The sequence below is a fragment of the Pristiophorus japonicus genome, chromosome X, assembly GCF_044704955.1.
Source record: "Pristiophorus japonicus isolate sPriJap1 chromosome X, sPriJap1.hap1, whole genome shotgun sequence".
Classification (NCBI taxonomy): domain Eukaryota; kingdom Metazoa; phylum Chordata; class Chondrichthyes; family Pristiophoridae; genus Pristiophorus; species Pristiophorus japonicus.
Window position 1 is genome coordinate 21133035 of NC_092010.1, and position 16855 is coordinate 21149889.

At 47.1% G+C, this 16855-nt stretch overlaps 1 protein-coding gene and 1 long non-coding RNA gene across 5 annotated transcripts in view; both read right to left on the reverse strand.

Annotated features, from left to right (window-relative positions):
* The window catches only part of LOC139240924 (uncharacterized), a 45932-nt gene extending 40268 nt beyond the window's left edge, over nt 1–5664 (reverse strand). Inside the window, exon 1 of the long non-coding RNA XR_011588758.1 lies at nt 5437–5664. This is a non-coding gene — a long non-coding RNA (uncharacterized lncRNA). The remainder of the gene's footprint in view (nt 1–5436) is intronic.
* A 4647-nt stretch (nt 5665–10311) lies between these two features.
* Nucleotides 10312–16855, reverse strand: part of LOC139240819 (rho guanine nucleotide exchange factor 25-like) — a 266303-nt gene continuing 259759 nt past the window's right edge. For all 4 annotated transcript variants that reach the window (XM_070869299.1, XM_070869302.1, XM_070869301.1 and 1 more), the window contains 2 exons: nt 15323–15567; nt 10312–14055 (listed from right to left, as the gene is read on the reverse strand). In XM_070869299.1, coding sequence (XP_070725400.1) covers nt 13957–14055; nt 15323–15567 — 344 coding nt within the window. In that variant the 3' untranslated portion in view covers nt 10312–13956. The remainder of the gene's footprint in view (nt 14056–15322; nt 15568–16855) is intronic.

Below are 16855 nucleotides of genomic sequence, written 5' to 3' on the forward strand. Positions count from 1 at the left end.
GAACTTAGGGGTATGTCATCCCATGAGGCAGGAAAGAGTTCACCTCAGTTGGCTGATATATTTTATAAAGCAACAGGGGCTAGAATAAAAGAAAGGTTCTATTATGTTATTGACTGGGACATGTCAACCCCCGTGGGAAAAGTTCTTTGCCTGAAAAAAAACGCGCATGCGCAGCATGGCTGTTGCTATGGACGTCAGCCTTGCACGACTGATTACATCGCTAAGGCTATTGTCCAAATGAAAAAGATGAAACTGGTGGTTTTTAAAATGGGTGATATTCCAGCAATCCTGAAAAATAAAAAAAGCACTAAGGCTGGAAATATTGCCCATTTTTGTCCGATAGTGACAATGGAAAGTCTAGGCCCATGCTTATTAAAGAGGGGTTGTACAACTAAAAATCACTTCTATCAGTGCTGCATTCCGTCGGCTAGTCAAGAGTTATAATCTGATCTCCCAACTTCAGAGAGCCCCTTGGGCATCAAACTCTCAGCTAAGTTTTTGATCCTAACTTGTGATCGTAACGTCACTGAATGCAAATTGAGTTTATAACTATCATCCATATCAAACTATTGTCATTGCAAAATGGTTATTCCCCTAACACTGGTCTGGATTAAGCGAGTTGGTGATCTCCAACAAAGTTCAAGAGTCTCCTATCAAAAACTCAGAAAGTTGGTCTCTATCTGTGGGACCGGAGGATTTTGTGCAGATGTGAACTGTTCCTAACTCTGTATGTGTGTGTGTCCATCTTTCTCTTCTGACCAGTATGTAAGTTTTCAGAGAATGGTTTATGGGTAATTATAGAACTCCTGAATATTGTTTCTTACAGGCATCTGGGTAACTGGAAGGGACAATTATATAGGGTATCACCAGATAGATACAGATGAAGGCCATTATTCTGAGAAAAGACCAACAGGTCCCCCCCCCCCCACCCCGGCCCGGTCATCTTACATTAAACTATTTAGCTGCTTTTTTTATTGGGAATCAGTGAGGTGATTGTGGTGTTTTTCATATGGCATCTTGGGCTTCATAAATAGAGGCATAGAGTACAAAAGCGTGGAAATTATGGTGAACCTGGTTCGGCCTCAACTGGAGCATTGTGTCCAAATCTGCGCACCGCACTTTCGGAGGATGTGAAGGCCTTAGAGAGGGTGCAGAAAAGATTTAAGAGACTGGTTCCAGGGATGAGGGACTTCAGTTACGTGGATAGACTGGAGAAGCTGGGGTTGTTCTCCTTAGAGCAGAGAAGGTTGAGAGGAGATTTGATAGAAGTGTTCAAAATCATGAGGGGTCTGGACAGAGTAGATCGAGAGAAACTGTTCCCATTGGTGGAAGGGTCGAGAACCAGAGGACACAGATTTAAGGCGATTGGCCGAAGAACCAAAGGCGACATGAGGAAAAACTTTTTTACGCAGCGAGTGGTTAGGATCTGGAATGCACGGCCTGAGAGGGTGGTGGAGGCAGACTCAATCGTGGCTTTCAAAAGGGAGTTGGGCAAATACCTGAAGGGGATGAAAAAATTCAGGGCTATGGGGAAAGGAGGGGGGTTGGGGCGGAGTGGGACAGAAGTGCTTTTGCAGAGAGCTGGAACGGGCCCGACAGGCTGCATGGTCTTTGCTGTAACCATTCTAAACATGCTACCTATTTTCTCCCAATGCTTAGTACTTGAAACATGTCCACATTGAACTATTTGTATCCACTATATAAGAATGCAATTCCACTTAAATGGCTGGATGATCTTGGATGCAGATTATTCCAAGACTGTCCCTGCTTCATGGTCTGTTGAGTGGAGACTCACTGGCTCAGATTGGTGCAGAATAACATTGAACCCTTTTAAACCTGTGACTTTGCCAGGGAATGCTTTACTTTGTTGGTCAAATAAATCTTGGCTCACAATCGATATTTCCCTCAGTTGTATAAATAATACAATTTTCTGCTCTTCAGTGTAGCTCTAACTGAGGCACAGATAGTCCAAATTGATCCTTTAAATTAGGGGCGAAAGTGTTCTGTATCATAGCCTTTTATATTTTAAAATGGGCATTTCAAAACAAGAAAAGTGTTCATTATTTGATAAATGTCTAGCATGCATATTCATCTAAAATGTTTTGTTGGTTAACAGGAGTTAATCCATACTACAGTCACTGGGTACAGTACAAGTGTAAAATGCGTATCGGATGCAATAAGGGCTGCCTTTCTGAGCACATGTCCAGGATAATGTAGGAGAATCTTGGTTTTGTCTTTGATCTGTGCTGTAACTAACTTATCCAGACTCGAATTGGGTGAGAAATTGATGCCCACTGCATATCCTTGATGAAGCTCAAAAATCATGGTTTCTAAATGATGTGATCCCAGGTTTAAATCTGGGATCACACAGAAGTTACAGTACAGAAACATTCATCCCAACTGGTCCTGGCACTTCTGTGGAGTTTATGCTCCACATGAGCCTCCTTCCACCCCTCTTCACATAATCTATTCCTTTCTCCCTCGAGATATTTCATAACTGGCAACAAAAATATATCCCAATGAGAAGGGATAACCATCCGTGACTAACTAAGGAAATAAGGAATGGTATAAATTTGAAAACAATGTGACCAAGACTAGTGGGAGGCCAGAGGATTGGGAAACTTTTTAAAAACCAGCAAAGAACAACTTAATCTATCTTCCCTCTCGATCCTTTTTTTATGAAAGTAAACTAGCATGAAATATAAAGAGAGTATCTACAGGTACATAAAAAGGAAAGGAGTGGCTAAAGTAAATGTTAGTCCCCTGGAGGATGAGACTGGGGAATTAATAATGGAGAACAGGGAAATGCCAGAGATGTTGAACAAATATTTTGTATCTGTCTTCATGGTAGAAGACACTAAAAGCATCCCAATAGTGGATAATCAAGGGGCAATAGGCAGGGAGGAACTTAATACAATCACTAGTCCCATTATTTTACCGAGTACTACTTCATTAGTGATAAAGACGGACAAGTCCCCTGGACCTACTGGCTTGCATCCTAGGGTCTTAAAAGAAGTGGCTGCAGAGATAGTGGATGCATTGGTTGTAATCTACCAAAATTCCCTGGATTCTGGGGGAAGTCCCAGCAGATTGGAAAACTGCAAATGTAACGTCCCTATTTTTTTTTAAAAAAGGAGGCAGACAAAAAGCAGGAAACTAGACCAGTTAGCCTAACATCTGTTGTTGGGAAAATGCTGGAGTCCATTATTAAGGAAGCAGTAGCAGGACATTTGGAAAAGCATAATTCAATCAAGCAGAGTCATTATGGTTTTATGAAAAGGGAAATCATGTTGGATAAGGGGGAACCAGTGGATGTGGTGTATTTGGAGTTTCAGAAGGTATTCGATAAGGTGCCACGCAAAAGGTTACTGCACAAGATAAAAGTTCACGGGGTTGGGGGTAATATATTAGCATGGATAGAGGATTGGCTAACTAACAGAAAACAGAGAGTCGAGATAAATGGGTAATTTTCCGGTTGGCAAACAGTAACTAGTGGTGTGCCACAGGGATCGGTGCTGGGGCCTCAACCATTTACAATCTATATTAATGACTTGGATGAAGGGACCGAGTGTAATGTAGCCAAGTTTGCTGATGATACAAAGATGGGCGGGAAAGCAAATTATGAGGACACAAAAAATCTGCAAAGGGATATAGACAGGCTAAGTGAGTGGGCAAAAATTTGGCAGATGGAGTAGGATGTGGCAAAATGTGAGGTTATCCACTTTGGCAGAAAAAAATAGAAAAGCAAATTATAATTTAAATGGAGAAAAATTGCAAAGTGCTGCAGTACAGTTCGATCTGGTGGTCCTTGTGCATGAAACACAAAAAGTGAGTATGCAGGTACAGCAAGTGATTAGGAAGGCAAATGGAATGTTGGCCTTTATTGCAAGGGGAATAGAGTATAAAAGCAGAGAAGTCTTGCTACAACTGTACAGGGTATTGGTGAGGCCACACTGCCAACAGTTTTGATCTCCATCTTTAAGGAAGGATATACTTGCATTGGAGGCTGTTCAGAGAAGGTTCACTAGGTTGACTTATGAAGATAGGTTGAGTAGGTTGGGCATATTCTCATTGGAGTTCAGAAGAATGAAAGGTGACCTTCTCAAAACATAAGATAATGAGGGGGCTTGACAAGGTGGATGCAGAGAGGATATTTCCACTCCTGGGGGAAACTAAAACTAGGGGACATTGTCTCAATAAGGGACTGCCCATTTAAAACTGAGATGAGGAATTTCTTCTCTGAGGATTGTAAATCTATGCTCCAGAGAGCTGTGGAGGCTGGGTCATTGAGTATATTTAAGATGAAGATAGACACATTTTTGAGATGTAAGGGAATAAAGGGTTATGGGGAGCAGGCAGGGAAGTGGAGCTGAGTTCGTGATCAGATCAGCCACGATCTTATTGAATGGAGGAGCAGGCTCGAGGGGTCAAATGGCCTACTCCTGCTCCTATTATGTTCTTACGTGTTTATCTAGCTTTCCCTTTAAATGTATCTATGGTATTTGCCTCAACTACTTTATATGGTAGTGAGTGCCACATCCGTACCACTCTTTAAAAACAAATTCAGGAGGAACTTCTTTACCGAGTGACTATCTTATATTTTTGGTTCCTAGTTCTGGTCTCCGCCATAAGTGAAAACATCTTCTCTATGTCTACCCGATCAAACCCTTTCATAATCTTAAAGCCCTCTATCAGGTCACCCCTCAGCCTTCTTTTTCTAGAGAAAAGCACCCCAGCCGGTTCAGTCTTTCCTGATTGTTTTAACCTCCCAGTTCTGGTATCATCCTTGTGAATCTTTGTGTTGCACCATCTCCCATGTCTCGATATCCTTCTTACAAGCACTGTGCACAGATCTGGCTTCTAGATTATAAGTGGTTTAACCAAGGTTAGCTACAAGTTTAACATAACTTCAATGTTTTCAATTCTATCTCTTCAGAAATAAACTCTAGTGCTTTGTTTGCTTTTTTATGGCCTTATTAACCTCTGTCACTACTTTTAGTGGTTTGTGTATCTGTATCCCTTTGCCCTCTACCCCATTTAGACTCTGGGGGGGGGGGGCGAAATTCCCCTGCTGTGCACCTGCATTTGGCACCTTTGGGGGGCACTAATAGGGCGCAAAAGTGTTTTCTGTGAGAAGGGGTGCGCAACCGTCTCCCGTGAAATTGCGCGGGAGTTAGCGGAAGCGCAAAACCAGTAGGACGTGACCCCGCCGGTAGCGCCTCGGGCAACTGCGCCTCCTGCAATGACATCATCGCCGTGTGCGATGTCTCCTTTTCGCCCTGCAGCGACCCATTTTCGTTCCACGGAAGAAATTGGGCAGCGCCCCGTGAGGCCACCACGGGCGATGTCGACACCAGCCCTCGCGGGTCGCATCCCGCTCGGGCGAAATTTAAAAGGGAGGTGCACGGTGGCAGTTTGCGCTGCCCTCCGACTTACCGGTCCGGTGTCGATTTGCGCGGGATCCCTGATCGTGCAGGCCGGCCCTCCGTTGCGTCGCGGTGCTGGGCTGCGGCCACGGCAGCCCCGGTGTAGGCCCCTGAAATCCCTGCAGAGCTCGCAGTGTACCCTCTCCTTTAACGGAAGGGGAGGGCCCTCGGAACGCCGTCGTCGCTACGCAGACAGTCCGCAATGCGCTCCAACCTTCGCCTGGGTAGCGCCCCCGAGCTGGCCCCGACAGGAAGTGGAGCGCCCGACATTGCGTTCCACTTCCTCTCGGGGGGTGGGGGCACGAAGCCAAATTTTGCTTCCGGGGTGGGACTCATGTGCCAGGTGCAGAATGTCCAATCTCTGCAAAGGTTACCACCCCCTTTTTTATCGAAGCAGCATGTGACCGCTATATTCTTCCTATCAAAATGTAGCCTCACAATATTCTAAAGATAGTAAACTTGTTACAATATTTATTCAATTATTAGGTGACATATTTGTGCTTTAAATATTATATGTAAACCTAACTTCCTTTAGGTGGCAGTATAGGAATGTAGTTTATCACCGTTGACTGAAGTAGTTTCTAAGAAAGCAGCATCCGGTATGATTTAATAAAGAATGGAGTGAAGTTAGTACCTTCATTCTCATAGGACACATGAATGGCAGCCTGTTTGGAAAGATATCTGTGGGAGAGAAAAGTGCATGGACTGATACTGCAGTTGGCAGGGGCAAATTTAGGGGTACAGGGTTGACATTTTGAGGCCTGGAGTTCAAAGGTTGGAAAAGCAAAATTAGACTGGGCCGTGAAATGTTTTGCTTGTTCCTATCAAGTAAAAATGAGAGGGTGTCCTTCCTGATGACCACGTGAATTCCGATAACCACCTGAATTTAAAAAAAAAAGTTTTCGGATGCATACTCTTACGCAAGTATAACCTGGAAATAATTTGTGGCATTGGTGGACAAAAGCGGGCCCGGTTATTATGGCATTCCTTAGTCTGCTAATACAGCAGCAATGCTAAACTATTTAAAACCAGAAAGGTTAAGGCCCACGTTAAAGTGGCAGACAGGCACAGCATACGGACACGATAAGTATTCGTCCAGTAATATAACTAACAGTCATTTCTAGGTTTCAATCTTTTTGCATAGAACGCACAGCACAGAACAAGGCCATTTGGCCCAACAGGTCCATGCCGGCGTTGTTGCTCCACACGAGCCTCTTCCCATCGTTCTTCATCGCACCCATGCTTGGGTCACTGTGCTGATACGTTTTCACAGTCTGTCAATACCAGAATTTCTTTGCATGAACAGGAAAAGAAAGCAGTTCACCCCTGCTCTACAGCTATTTCTTCTTAGGCAGTCCAAATTTAAATGACCGAGTACCCTGGCTCCCTACTGAGATTTTTCGGAGGTCTGTCTGCGGGCCAATTGCTATCCCTCTACACTTGGTGCAAGGTGTGCACGAGTGTTCTGCGGTTACTCTCCATAGGACTGGGTGTAGGACTGGGTGTAACACTGGCGTTGGGGATTGGCCATCCATACACACTTTCATGGGAATACAAATCAGGCATTTTCTACAATGGATGGTTGATCCATAATGCTAGTTTGACACCTGGACGGCAAAGTTGATAAATTACACCCCCCACCCCCTTATCTCCACCCATTGGAGTCAGGCTCAGTGGGTAGCACTCTCATTTGAGTCAGAGGGTTGTGGGTTCAAGTCCCACTCCAGCAACTGGAGTACAAAAATCTAGGCTGATGCTCCGGTGCAGTGCGGAGGGAGTGCTGTAGTGTCGGAGGGGCAGTACTGAGGGAGTGCTGCACTGTCGGAGGGGAGGTACTGAAGGAGCGCTGCACTGTCGGAGGGGCAGTACTGAAGGAGCGCTGCACTGTCAGAGGTGCCATCTTTCGGATGAGATGTTAAACCAAGGCCTCGTCTGCTCTCTCAGGTGGACGTAAAAGATCCTACGGCTACTATTTCAAAGGAGAGCAGGGGAGTTCTCCCCGGTGTCCAGGCCAATATTTATCCCTCAATCAACATCACTAAAGAAAAACGATTATCTGGTCATTGTCACATTTGTGGGACCTTACTGTGCATAAATTGGCTGCTGCGTTTTGCAATCTTTCTCGCAGCCATGCTCCACCTCACAGTCAACAAGCTCCCCACTGGAGTGGAACTAAACTACAGAACCAGTGGGAACCTGTTCAACCGGCACCGGCGCCGTCTCCAGGCCAGGTCCAAGACCACCCCAACCTCTGTCGTCGAGCTACAGTACGCGGACGACACCTGCGTCTGCGCACATACAGAGGCTGAACTCCAGGACATAGTCGACGTATTTACTGAGGCGTACGTAAGCATGGGCATTACGCTAAATATTCGTGAGACGAAGGTCCTCCACTAGCCTGTCCTCACCGCACAGCACTGACCCCCAGTCATTAAGATCCACGACACGGCCCTGGGCACCGTGGACCACTTCCCATATCTCGGGAGCCTTCTATCAACAAGAGCAGGCATCGATGATGAGATCCAACACCGCCTCTAATGCGCCAGTGTAGCCTTCGGCCGCCTGAGGAAAAGAGTGTTTGAAGACCAGGCCCTCAAATCTATCACCAAGCTCATGGTCTACAGGGCTGTAGTGATACCTGCCCCCCCTGTGTGGCTCAGACATGGACCATGTACAGCAGACACCTCAAGTCGCTGGAGAAATATCACCAACGATGTCTCCACAAGATCCTACAAATCCCCTGGGAGGACAGACGCACCAACATCAGCGTCCTCGTCCAGGCCAACATCCCCAGCATTGAAGCACTGACCACAGTCGATCAGCTCCACTGGGCAGGCCACATTGTTCGCATGCCAGACACGAGACTCCCAAAGCAAGTGTTCTACTCTGAGCTCCTTCACGGCAAATGAGCCAAAGGTGGGCAGCGGAAACATTACAAGAACACCCTCAAAGCCTCCCTGATAAAGTGCAACATCCCCACTGACACCTGGGAGTCCCTGGTCAAAGACCGCCCTAAGTGGAGAGAGTGCATCCGGGAGGGCGCTGAGCACCTCGAGTCTCAACACCGAGAGCGTGCAGAAATCAAGCGCAGGCAGCAGAAGGAGCGCGCGGCAAACCTGTCCCACCCTCCCTTACCCTCAACGTCTATCTGTCCCACCTGTGACAGAGTCTGTGGCTCTCGTATTGGACTGTTCAGCCACCTAAGGACTTGTTTTTAGAGTGGAAGCAAGTCTTCCTCGATTCCAAGGGACTGCCTATGATGATGATGATGAGAATAAGAAAAGAGCAAACTACCTTTGATGGTCTTTTAAAAGTTTTCCAATTTTAATTTGATATATGATACAACAGCATTGTACTCCATCTCAACATTTCTTTAAAAGACAATATTTTATTAAAACATGCATATATAGGAGTATGATACATAGAAAATGCTCAGCAGGGAATGGGCCACATTTTAGCAAAGAACTCTGCCAATGCAATGACAAACTGACAGAGACGGGATATTGGTGATGGGAATCATACAGTCCATTGCCATGATCCCCGCTTTCCCCCCCCTTTTTTTTAAGCCCCTCATACACCTGCCCTGTGCTAGGAGGGTGGAGAGGATGAGGAGTTGGGCCTCCTGATGACCCACTCTTGCTGATGTTGCTCCATCTTAAACTGATCAGGAGGAAGAAGCCAGATTGAATCCACCTCATGAGCTCCACGCCTCCCTCAATAGTCAAGATGCACTCACGTGCCAAGGGCCAATTATACTTACACATGGACAGCAGTGGCAGATCTAAATGTCAACTCGAACTGGGACTGCAACCCCTCAAACATGGATTGAAGAGGAAACAAGCTAGGAATCAAACCACAATTGGACTCTACACTGTAGAGTCGGGTCATTCTCCTTCCAGATTTTATAAACACTAATTCCTAGTTTAGTTTATCCCTGCTCTTTCTCACCTCCTCTCCCTAAAGCTACTGACCGTTCCTTGGGTCCTGTTCCTTGGCTGACTGCCCTCTGGATGCCCTGTCCAACTGGCATTATCCACGCACGAGCCTTGTCAGTGAATGTCCGCAGGTTATTCAGCAGCGAGGTGGAGACAGTAGCATCACAGCCGAGCCCTATCTTGAATCAGCCAACATCCACACATTTTCATTCGTCCAAGGCTCTGGATTACTAGTCGAGTAACATAACCACTATGCTACCGTTCCCAGTAAAGAGCTTGATTCTGGAATGTAGGACAATTAGCAAAATGCCGGGAAAAGCCTGGAACTGAGGACCTCCGCGGTTACTGGTGCCACGTTCTAGCAATGCGCTGATAAAGATATGCTTGTCAGTAAGAGTCAGAAAAAAAAAACGTGCAGGCTCCACCTTTATACTGAAAAGATTGTAGTCACTTTTCTTTGCGCCAACTAGTGGAATTCCTGTCAGTAAGCACTACTCCTTTATGATGTTTTCTTCACGGATTAAAGAAAATGACACAACTCCCCAAACGGTACAACAACAATTCCAATGAAGGAACTCCATGGCTTTATGAAAGAAAAAATAGCACTTGGGGGGGCGGAGGGGAGGGGAGGGTTCCTCCAGTGAATTATACACGATTCACAAGCAAGCGCTCTACTCGAAACTCCTTCGCGGCAAACGAGCCAAAGGTGGGCAGAGGAAACGTTACAAGGACACCCTCAAAGCCTCCCTGATAAAGTGCAACATCCCCACCGACACCTGAGAGTCCCTGGCCCAAGACTGCCCTAAGTGGAGGAAGTGCATCCGGGAGGGCGCTGAGCACCTCGAGTCTCATCGCCGAGAGCATGCAGAAATCAAGCGCAGGCAGCGGAAAGAGCGTGCGGCAAATCTGTCCCACCCACCCTTTCCCTCAACGACTATCTGTCCTACCTGTGACAGGGACTGTGGTTCCTGTATTGGACTGTTCAGCCACCTAAGGACTCATTTTTAGAGCGGAAGTGAGTCTTCCTGGATTCCGAGGGACTGCCTATGATGATGATACATCATCCAGTGTGGGACTGAGACACTGAGCCCTCCGTGTAGAGTTAGCCAAGCACAGGATGGTAACTGAGGGTGTTACATATGGCTTCAGTCGCTGTGCACAAAGGGGGGGAAAAAAATCAAGCACAGATCTTGGTCCTGATCAGCGTTCATTGGGGATGCAGTAATCAAAGCGGAGAATGAAACTCCGCTTAAATAAGGCTTGGGAGGCACACTAGAAAACATGTGGTGACATGAGCCAAAAATGGTTACGCAGTGAGTTGTGATCTGAAAGGGTGCTGGAAGCAGATTCAATGGTAACTTTCAAAAGGGAATTGGATAAATACATTCAGGGGAGAAAATTACAGAGCTATGAGGAAAGAGCAGGGGGAGTGGGACTAATTGGACAGCTCTTTCCAAGAGCCGGCACAGACACGATGGGCTGAAATGCCTTCTGTGCTGTAAGATTCTATACTCTATAAGTGCACATGTATAGACATCGGGGGTGTTTTTAAAAATTCATTCCTGGGATGTGGGCATCACTGGCAAGGCCAGCATTTATTGCCCATCCCTTATTGCCCTCGAGAAGATAGTGGTGAGCCACCTTGTTGAATACAGCTAGAGTGGCTTTCAGAGGGCAGTTAAGAGTCAACCACATCGCTGTGGATCTGGAGTCACATAGAGGCCAGACCGGGTAAGGGCGGCAGATTTCCTTCCTGAAAAGGACATTAGTGAACCAGGTGGGTTTTTACGACAATCCGGTAGTTACACAGTCACCATTACTGATACTAGCTTTTTAATTCCAGATTTATTTAATTGAATTTAAAGTGCCGTGGTGGGATTTGAACTCATGTCTCCAGATCATCAGTCCAGGCCTCTGGATTACTGGTCCAGTAACATATTCACTCTGCGACCTTACCCGATAGTGCAGCTGGATTGCTCTCCATGGTTGAATAGCCCACACACTCATTGTCCTGGCTCGCACGCAAAGAATGAACACTTGGGTCAGATGGCAGAGGCCTTTCAGTCCCCGTGGAACTGCACACACTCCAGCACAAAGCAGCATTTTCAGAAGCGGACGTAAGGGCTACATTCACTGGTGATAGACACTGTAGGCTTCGGTCTCCTGCCACCGACACCTATTGACTGAAGAGCAACACCTTTTATATATTTTTAATTAATCTGGCAGGCTGTCCAATTTGCACAACCCATGGAAGTTTTCTAGGCTCTGGGACTCTTCCAAAAAGGGCAAGACATCTTGAAGCTTACTCCCAAACAGCAACAACTTAAATTACAAATTGCACACATTCCACACATAACATGTACTACATAAGATACCAGGGGGTGAGCACCCTGAACTCAGGTGCTCAGATATGAACCGTCAACTGGTCACATCTGAACTCTTTGACTCGGTTTCCAACCATGTAACTCACTTATTATTCTACATATAAAACACGCTCAATCCAGCCACAGGACCTCAACTTGAAGCGGAGAAGAGCTGCACCTCAGACCGCTATTTAAAATGACTGCAGGATCAAGCCTCAGAACGTAAGCCAGCATGCTCCCAAGGGTGAACAATAACATCAAATAATGGAGGCAATGGTACCAATTCAGATTTGGAGAGTACTTCAAAGCAAATTCCGACTGAGCATCAAAACAGTAAATACAAGGTCACCGCAGCATTCAAGGTCGTTTCAAACCATTTGTTTCTTTCCACATCCACCTGGATAACCGTGATATTGCTGATTCAATGTTGTTCCCTTGGCCAGGAATGAAAACCAATTCATTGCAGCAACACGGCTAAGGTGCAGTGAATTCTGCACGCCTGGTTGGTGCGTGGGAGGAGAGGTCATCAGAGTGAACCGGCTTGAAGCGCACGTGTGCGGACGCAACGCGGAGTAGCACAGGGGCTTGAAAGTCGCAAAGAAGCTCGTGGGTCATTTGGCCTGACTTCTAGTGCAAGGAGGTGGACTAGAGGCAGACCATGGAGTGACGAGGAAGGGCGCTGAATAGAGCACAAATGCCAAACGTTCAAAAGCAAAAAAGACTTAACAACTAAAACAAAAAGATACAGCGAAATTAGAAAGGCTTACAAATTCCAACCAGAGAAGATCCAAACATTGAAAATAGTTTGCATGTACAAAGCTTAGACCACGAAGAGAGTCGATTGATACTTGTGTAACATTGATAAAGACAATCAACCAATTCACACAGGCAAATACTAGATATGACTGCACGTCTTCACTGGCAAGTTGAATGTGGCCCACTTCAGCAAGCAGCTCAGTTCCTTTTCACTCGTGGCATGGTTTGGCTGCTTCCTCAAAATGTTGACGTCACGCTTGGATCTTTTACCAACCGTACCTTTGGGCAACATTTCGCTTTTGCCGCAGTTACTCCAAACCGACACAGAGGTCTTTATTATGAGAAAGCAGGAATGGGGTACTGAAGTTGCATGTTCAGCCATGAACTCATTGAATGGCGGTGCAGGCTCGAAGGGCCGAATGGCCTACTCCTGCACCTGTTTTCTATGTTTCTAAGACCGGGCATGGATTCTGAGGAAGGGTGGATCTCAAATGTTGGCCGACTGCTTTCACACTCTCCGGGGGAGGAGGGCGACAGGGTTTACTTGGCGTGCTCGGTCACCAATCCCAAAAGTCAACGGTGTTGCGCAATCTGCGAAAAATATAAAACTGGGCACAAGTCTGACTGACATGGTGATATCAGAAGAACTTTGGGACGCTACGGCAGACTGATGAAGCAAGGATATTCTGGAGCTTTTGACCAGGCCTTCTGGTTCAACGGTAGATTCAGAACTTCAGTACGACCAACTGTTTAATGATGGCGCAACAGTGGTGATCCCAGCTTAATTTAGGTGGCAAGGCACAGGGATGTGTAGAAGATGAATGGGATGGAAGATAACAAAAGCACTTTGAAGCAATAACGTTGCTTTTTGGTGCCTTAGTCATTCAATTCAGTGGATCGTAGGCTTTTTGAATGTAATCTATCACACTAAGGACTTCTCAGTCAGCAGCATGGCCCATTTCAGGGATAATACTTAACATAGAGAATGCAGGTGATTCTGCCCTCGGAGCGAATCGAAATCTCTGCAGGGCTGGCACAATGTGCCGGGATTGTATTTAGAAATCTCAAATGGATGACTTTACCTCTGTAGGGTAACCCTATCAATTGGCTCTTTGATAAAACAGTTGGTCTTACTGGGGTTAGGTATTCCACCGTAAAGGGTCATTTATAATGATTTGGCAGGACTGAGGAGTCATGTCATGCAAGCCAATATAGAAACTTGTACCCAGAAGGCATGACTGATATGAAGCCCATGATTCCGAGTCTTATTATTATGCTTGACTCGTGTCCTGGTGCACATCTTTGGTGGCCAAAAGCACACAGTTGACACCATCTGCCAATGCTCGCCAAACCTTTACGGACTTAGTTCTTGTTCTGAGAAATAGTTCATGGACTAATACTGGGGACCCGACCCATGGTGTCTATGCTCCTGAACCCAAGTTCCTTTAAGCAAAAAAACCCAACAAAGAAGCTATTTTATAGGTTGCTCTCATCCAGCTTGTCTCGGTTCCTATGCTTGTCCACTGACGTGGGACCGTGGCCACCAGACTTGGTAGGATTTCCATCTTTGGTGTTCTGTTCGGAGCAACGAAGCAGGACAGAGTTAGACATATCCTTCGAGCAACAGAATCACCATTTCCTTCTAAATAACTGCTGGTATCCCCTTTTAACTCTCTATCAGCTGGACAACTTAGTGGTGTGTGCTGCAGAATTCTCTCCCGGCCTCACCGGGCGCTGTTCCACGATTGGCTGACAAGAGATAGTGGGGTAGAAATTGCCCCACCCCCCCCATCCGAAACGGGGCGCTCCCACCCCGTTTCGATGGTTTTTACCGCAGCTGAGCCGCAGTGTTTCGGCCGGGCCAGTGGCCTGGCACCCAAGAGGGAGTACCCAGGCTGCCTGTTGGCGGCCCGGCTGAACCCAGGGGCATATTTGTCGGGCCGACAAAAAAAACCATGGCGACAGCGACAGTGCGCCCTCCCCTTTAAGGGAAGCCGTACCGCCGTTGCAGAAGGCCACAGCCTCACTGGACCACCGGGAAAAAACAGGTTTTGGCACCGTTGGGCGAGCCGAAGATTTTCAGAGGGGAATTTCGCTGTCGGGGGGGGGGGGTTAGATCTGCGGTGCGCACGGTGATGACGCGCTTAACACGGATCGGCAGCAGTGGGGCGGTGAGAGGTGGGGGGGGGGGGCGGGGTGGTATCGGGGCACCACCGGGAAAACTTGGGAGGGCTATTGGGCTATCAGCGGTCATTCTACCAAAAGTAGGCGGCCACTCCACTCTGCAGTGTGGCTGCCGATTTGCAGTGGTAACGGGCCTTAAGGAATGGGGTAATTTTGTCCCCAGTGCATTTATTTTTCTTATCCTTTCCCACAAATTTCCAGAGCCAATTTCCTTCCCTTCCCTCTTCTGCCTGAAGGTGTTGATGCTTTGCTGGGGTATGGTTCCACTGGCTCTGGGCACCCTCCAGTGCTTCACTCAAGTGACCATTATTCATGCGCGAGCAAGGCCAAGTGAGTGCTGGCTGGCTACTTTCCCTTTGGGGCACAGCAGTGCAGCCCAATCCTCTCTCATCCAATGTCCACACAGAGCTTGCTGGATAGTGATCAGGAACAGGAACCCAGGATGATTTTCTCCTTGCTAAATTGGAGCTCTGAATCTGACAGTGGAACCCGCTAATGATGCTTTGGCTTCGATCAGCTAACTCGGCCTGGACCAGGGATTAGACCAGGGACCTACTTTGTGACAGAGTGCGACAGTTTGCGTAGAGCTCTGGTTAGACCCTTTAAAAGGAGCCCTTCAGAGGTGAGTGAGAGCGCTGCTATTGAACCTTGTGCTTACCTTCCCCGGACATTGTGGCTGATTGCTTTCCAGGATAGCACTGCCAGTCCTGCGGGGGGGCAGAAACAGTGCTGGCAGTGACGTGTTGTAGGCCTTCATGGAGGGAAACTGGTTCCTGTCCATGGACGCAGAAGAGTGGGGCCTCATACCAGCTGTGATGGACAGCACTGTCCTGGCATCATGGGGTCTTCCCAAGCTGTTGGATTTGTTTTCTCTCCGCTGATACTCAATAGGAGATTGAAGAGCTGCAGAAATGGAATGAAAGGCTTGAAGGTTCATCCACATTGGTTAAAAAAAAACACACACCATGTGCAACAACAACCTGTATTTATATAGCGCCTTTAACATAGTAAGACGTCCCAAGGCACTTCACAGGAGCGTTATCAGACAGAATTTGCCACCGAGCCGCATAAGGAGCTATGAGGGCAGGACTTGGTCAAAGAGGTAGCTTTTAAGGAGTGTCTTAAAGGAGGAAAGAGAGGTAGAGGAGGAGAGGTTTAGGGAGGGAATTCCAGAGCTTGGGGCCTAGGCAACAGAAGGCACGGCCACCAATGGTGGAGCGATTAAAAAAGGCCAGAATTGGAGGAACGCAGAGATCTCAGAGGGTTGTAGGGCTGGAGAAGGTTACAGAGATAGGGAGGGGCGAGGAGAAAGAAAAATAAAGCAAGGAGAGAGAAAGAGAGAAAGAAAGAGAAAGAGAAGGAAAGAGAGAGGAAGGAAAGAGAAAGAGAAGGAAAGAGAGAGGAAGGAAAGAGAAAGAGAAGGAAAGAGAGAGGAAGGAACGAGAAAGAGAAGGAAAGAGAGAGGAAGGAAAGAGAAAGAAAAGGAAAGAGAGAGGAAGGAAAGAGAAAGAGAAGGAAAGAGAGAGGAAGGAAAGAGAAAGAGAAGGAAAGAGAGAGGAAGGAAAGAGAGAGGAAGGAAAGAGAGAGGAAGGAAAGAGAGAGAGGAAGGAAAGAGAGAGAGGAAGGAAAGAGAGAGAGAGGAAGGAAAGAGAGAGAGGAAGGAAAGAGAGAGAGGAAGGAAAGAGAGAGAGGAAAGAAAGAGAGAGAGGAAGGAAAGAAGGAAGGAAGGAAGGAAGGAAGGAAGGAAGGAAGGAAGGAAGGAAGGAAGGAAGGAAGGAAGGAAGGAAGGAAGGAAGGAAGGGAGGGAGGGAGGGAAGGAATGAAGGAAGGAGAAGGAAGGAACGAAGGAAGGAAGGAGAAGGAAGGAAGGAAGGGAGGGAGGGAGGGAGGAAAGAGAAGGAAGGAAGGAAGGAAGGGAGGGAGGGAAGGAAGGAAGGAAGGGAGGGAGGGAGGAAGGAAGGAAGGAAGGAAGGAAGGAAGGAAGGAAGGAAGGAAGGAAGGAAGGAAGGAAGGAAGGAAGGAAGGGAGGAAAGAGAAGGAAGGAAAGAAGGGAGGGAGGGAAGGAAGGAAGGAAGGAAGGAAGAGAAGGAAGGAAGGAATGAAGGAAGGAGAAGGAAGGAAGGATGGAAGGAAGGAGAAGGAAGGAAGGAATGAATGAATGAAGGAAGGAAGGAAGGGAGGAAGGGAGGAA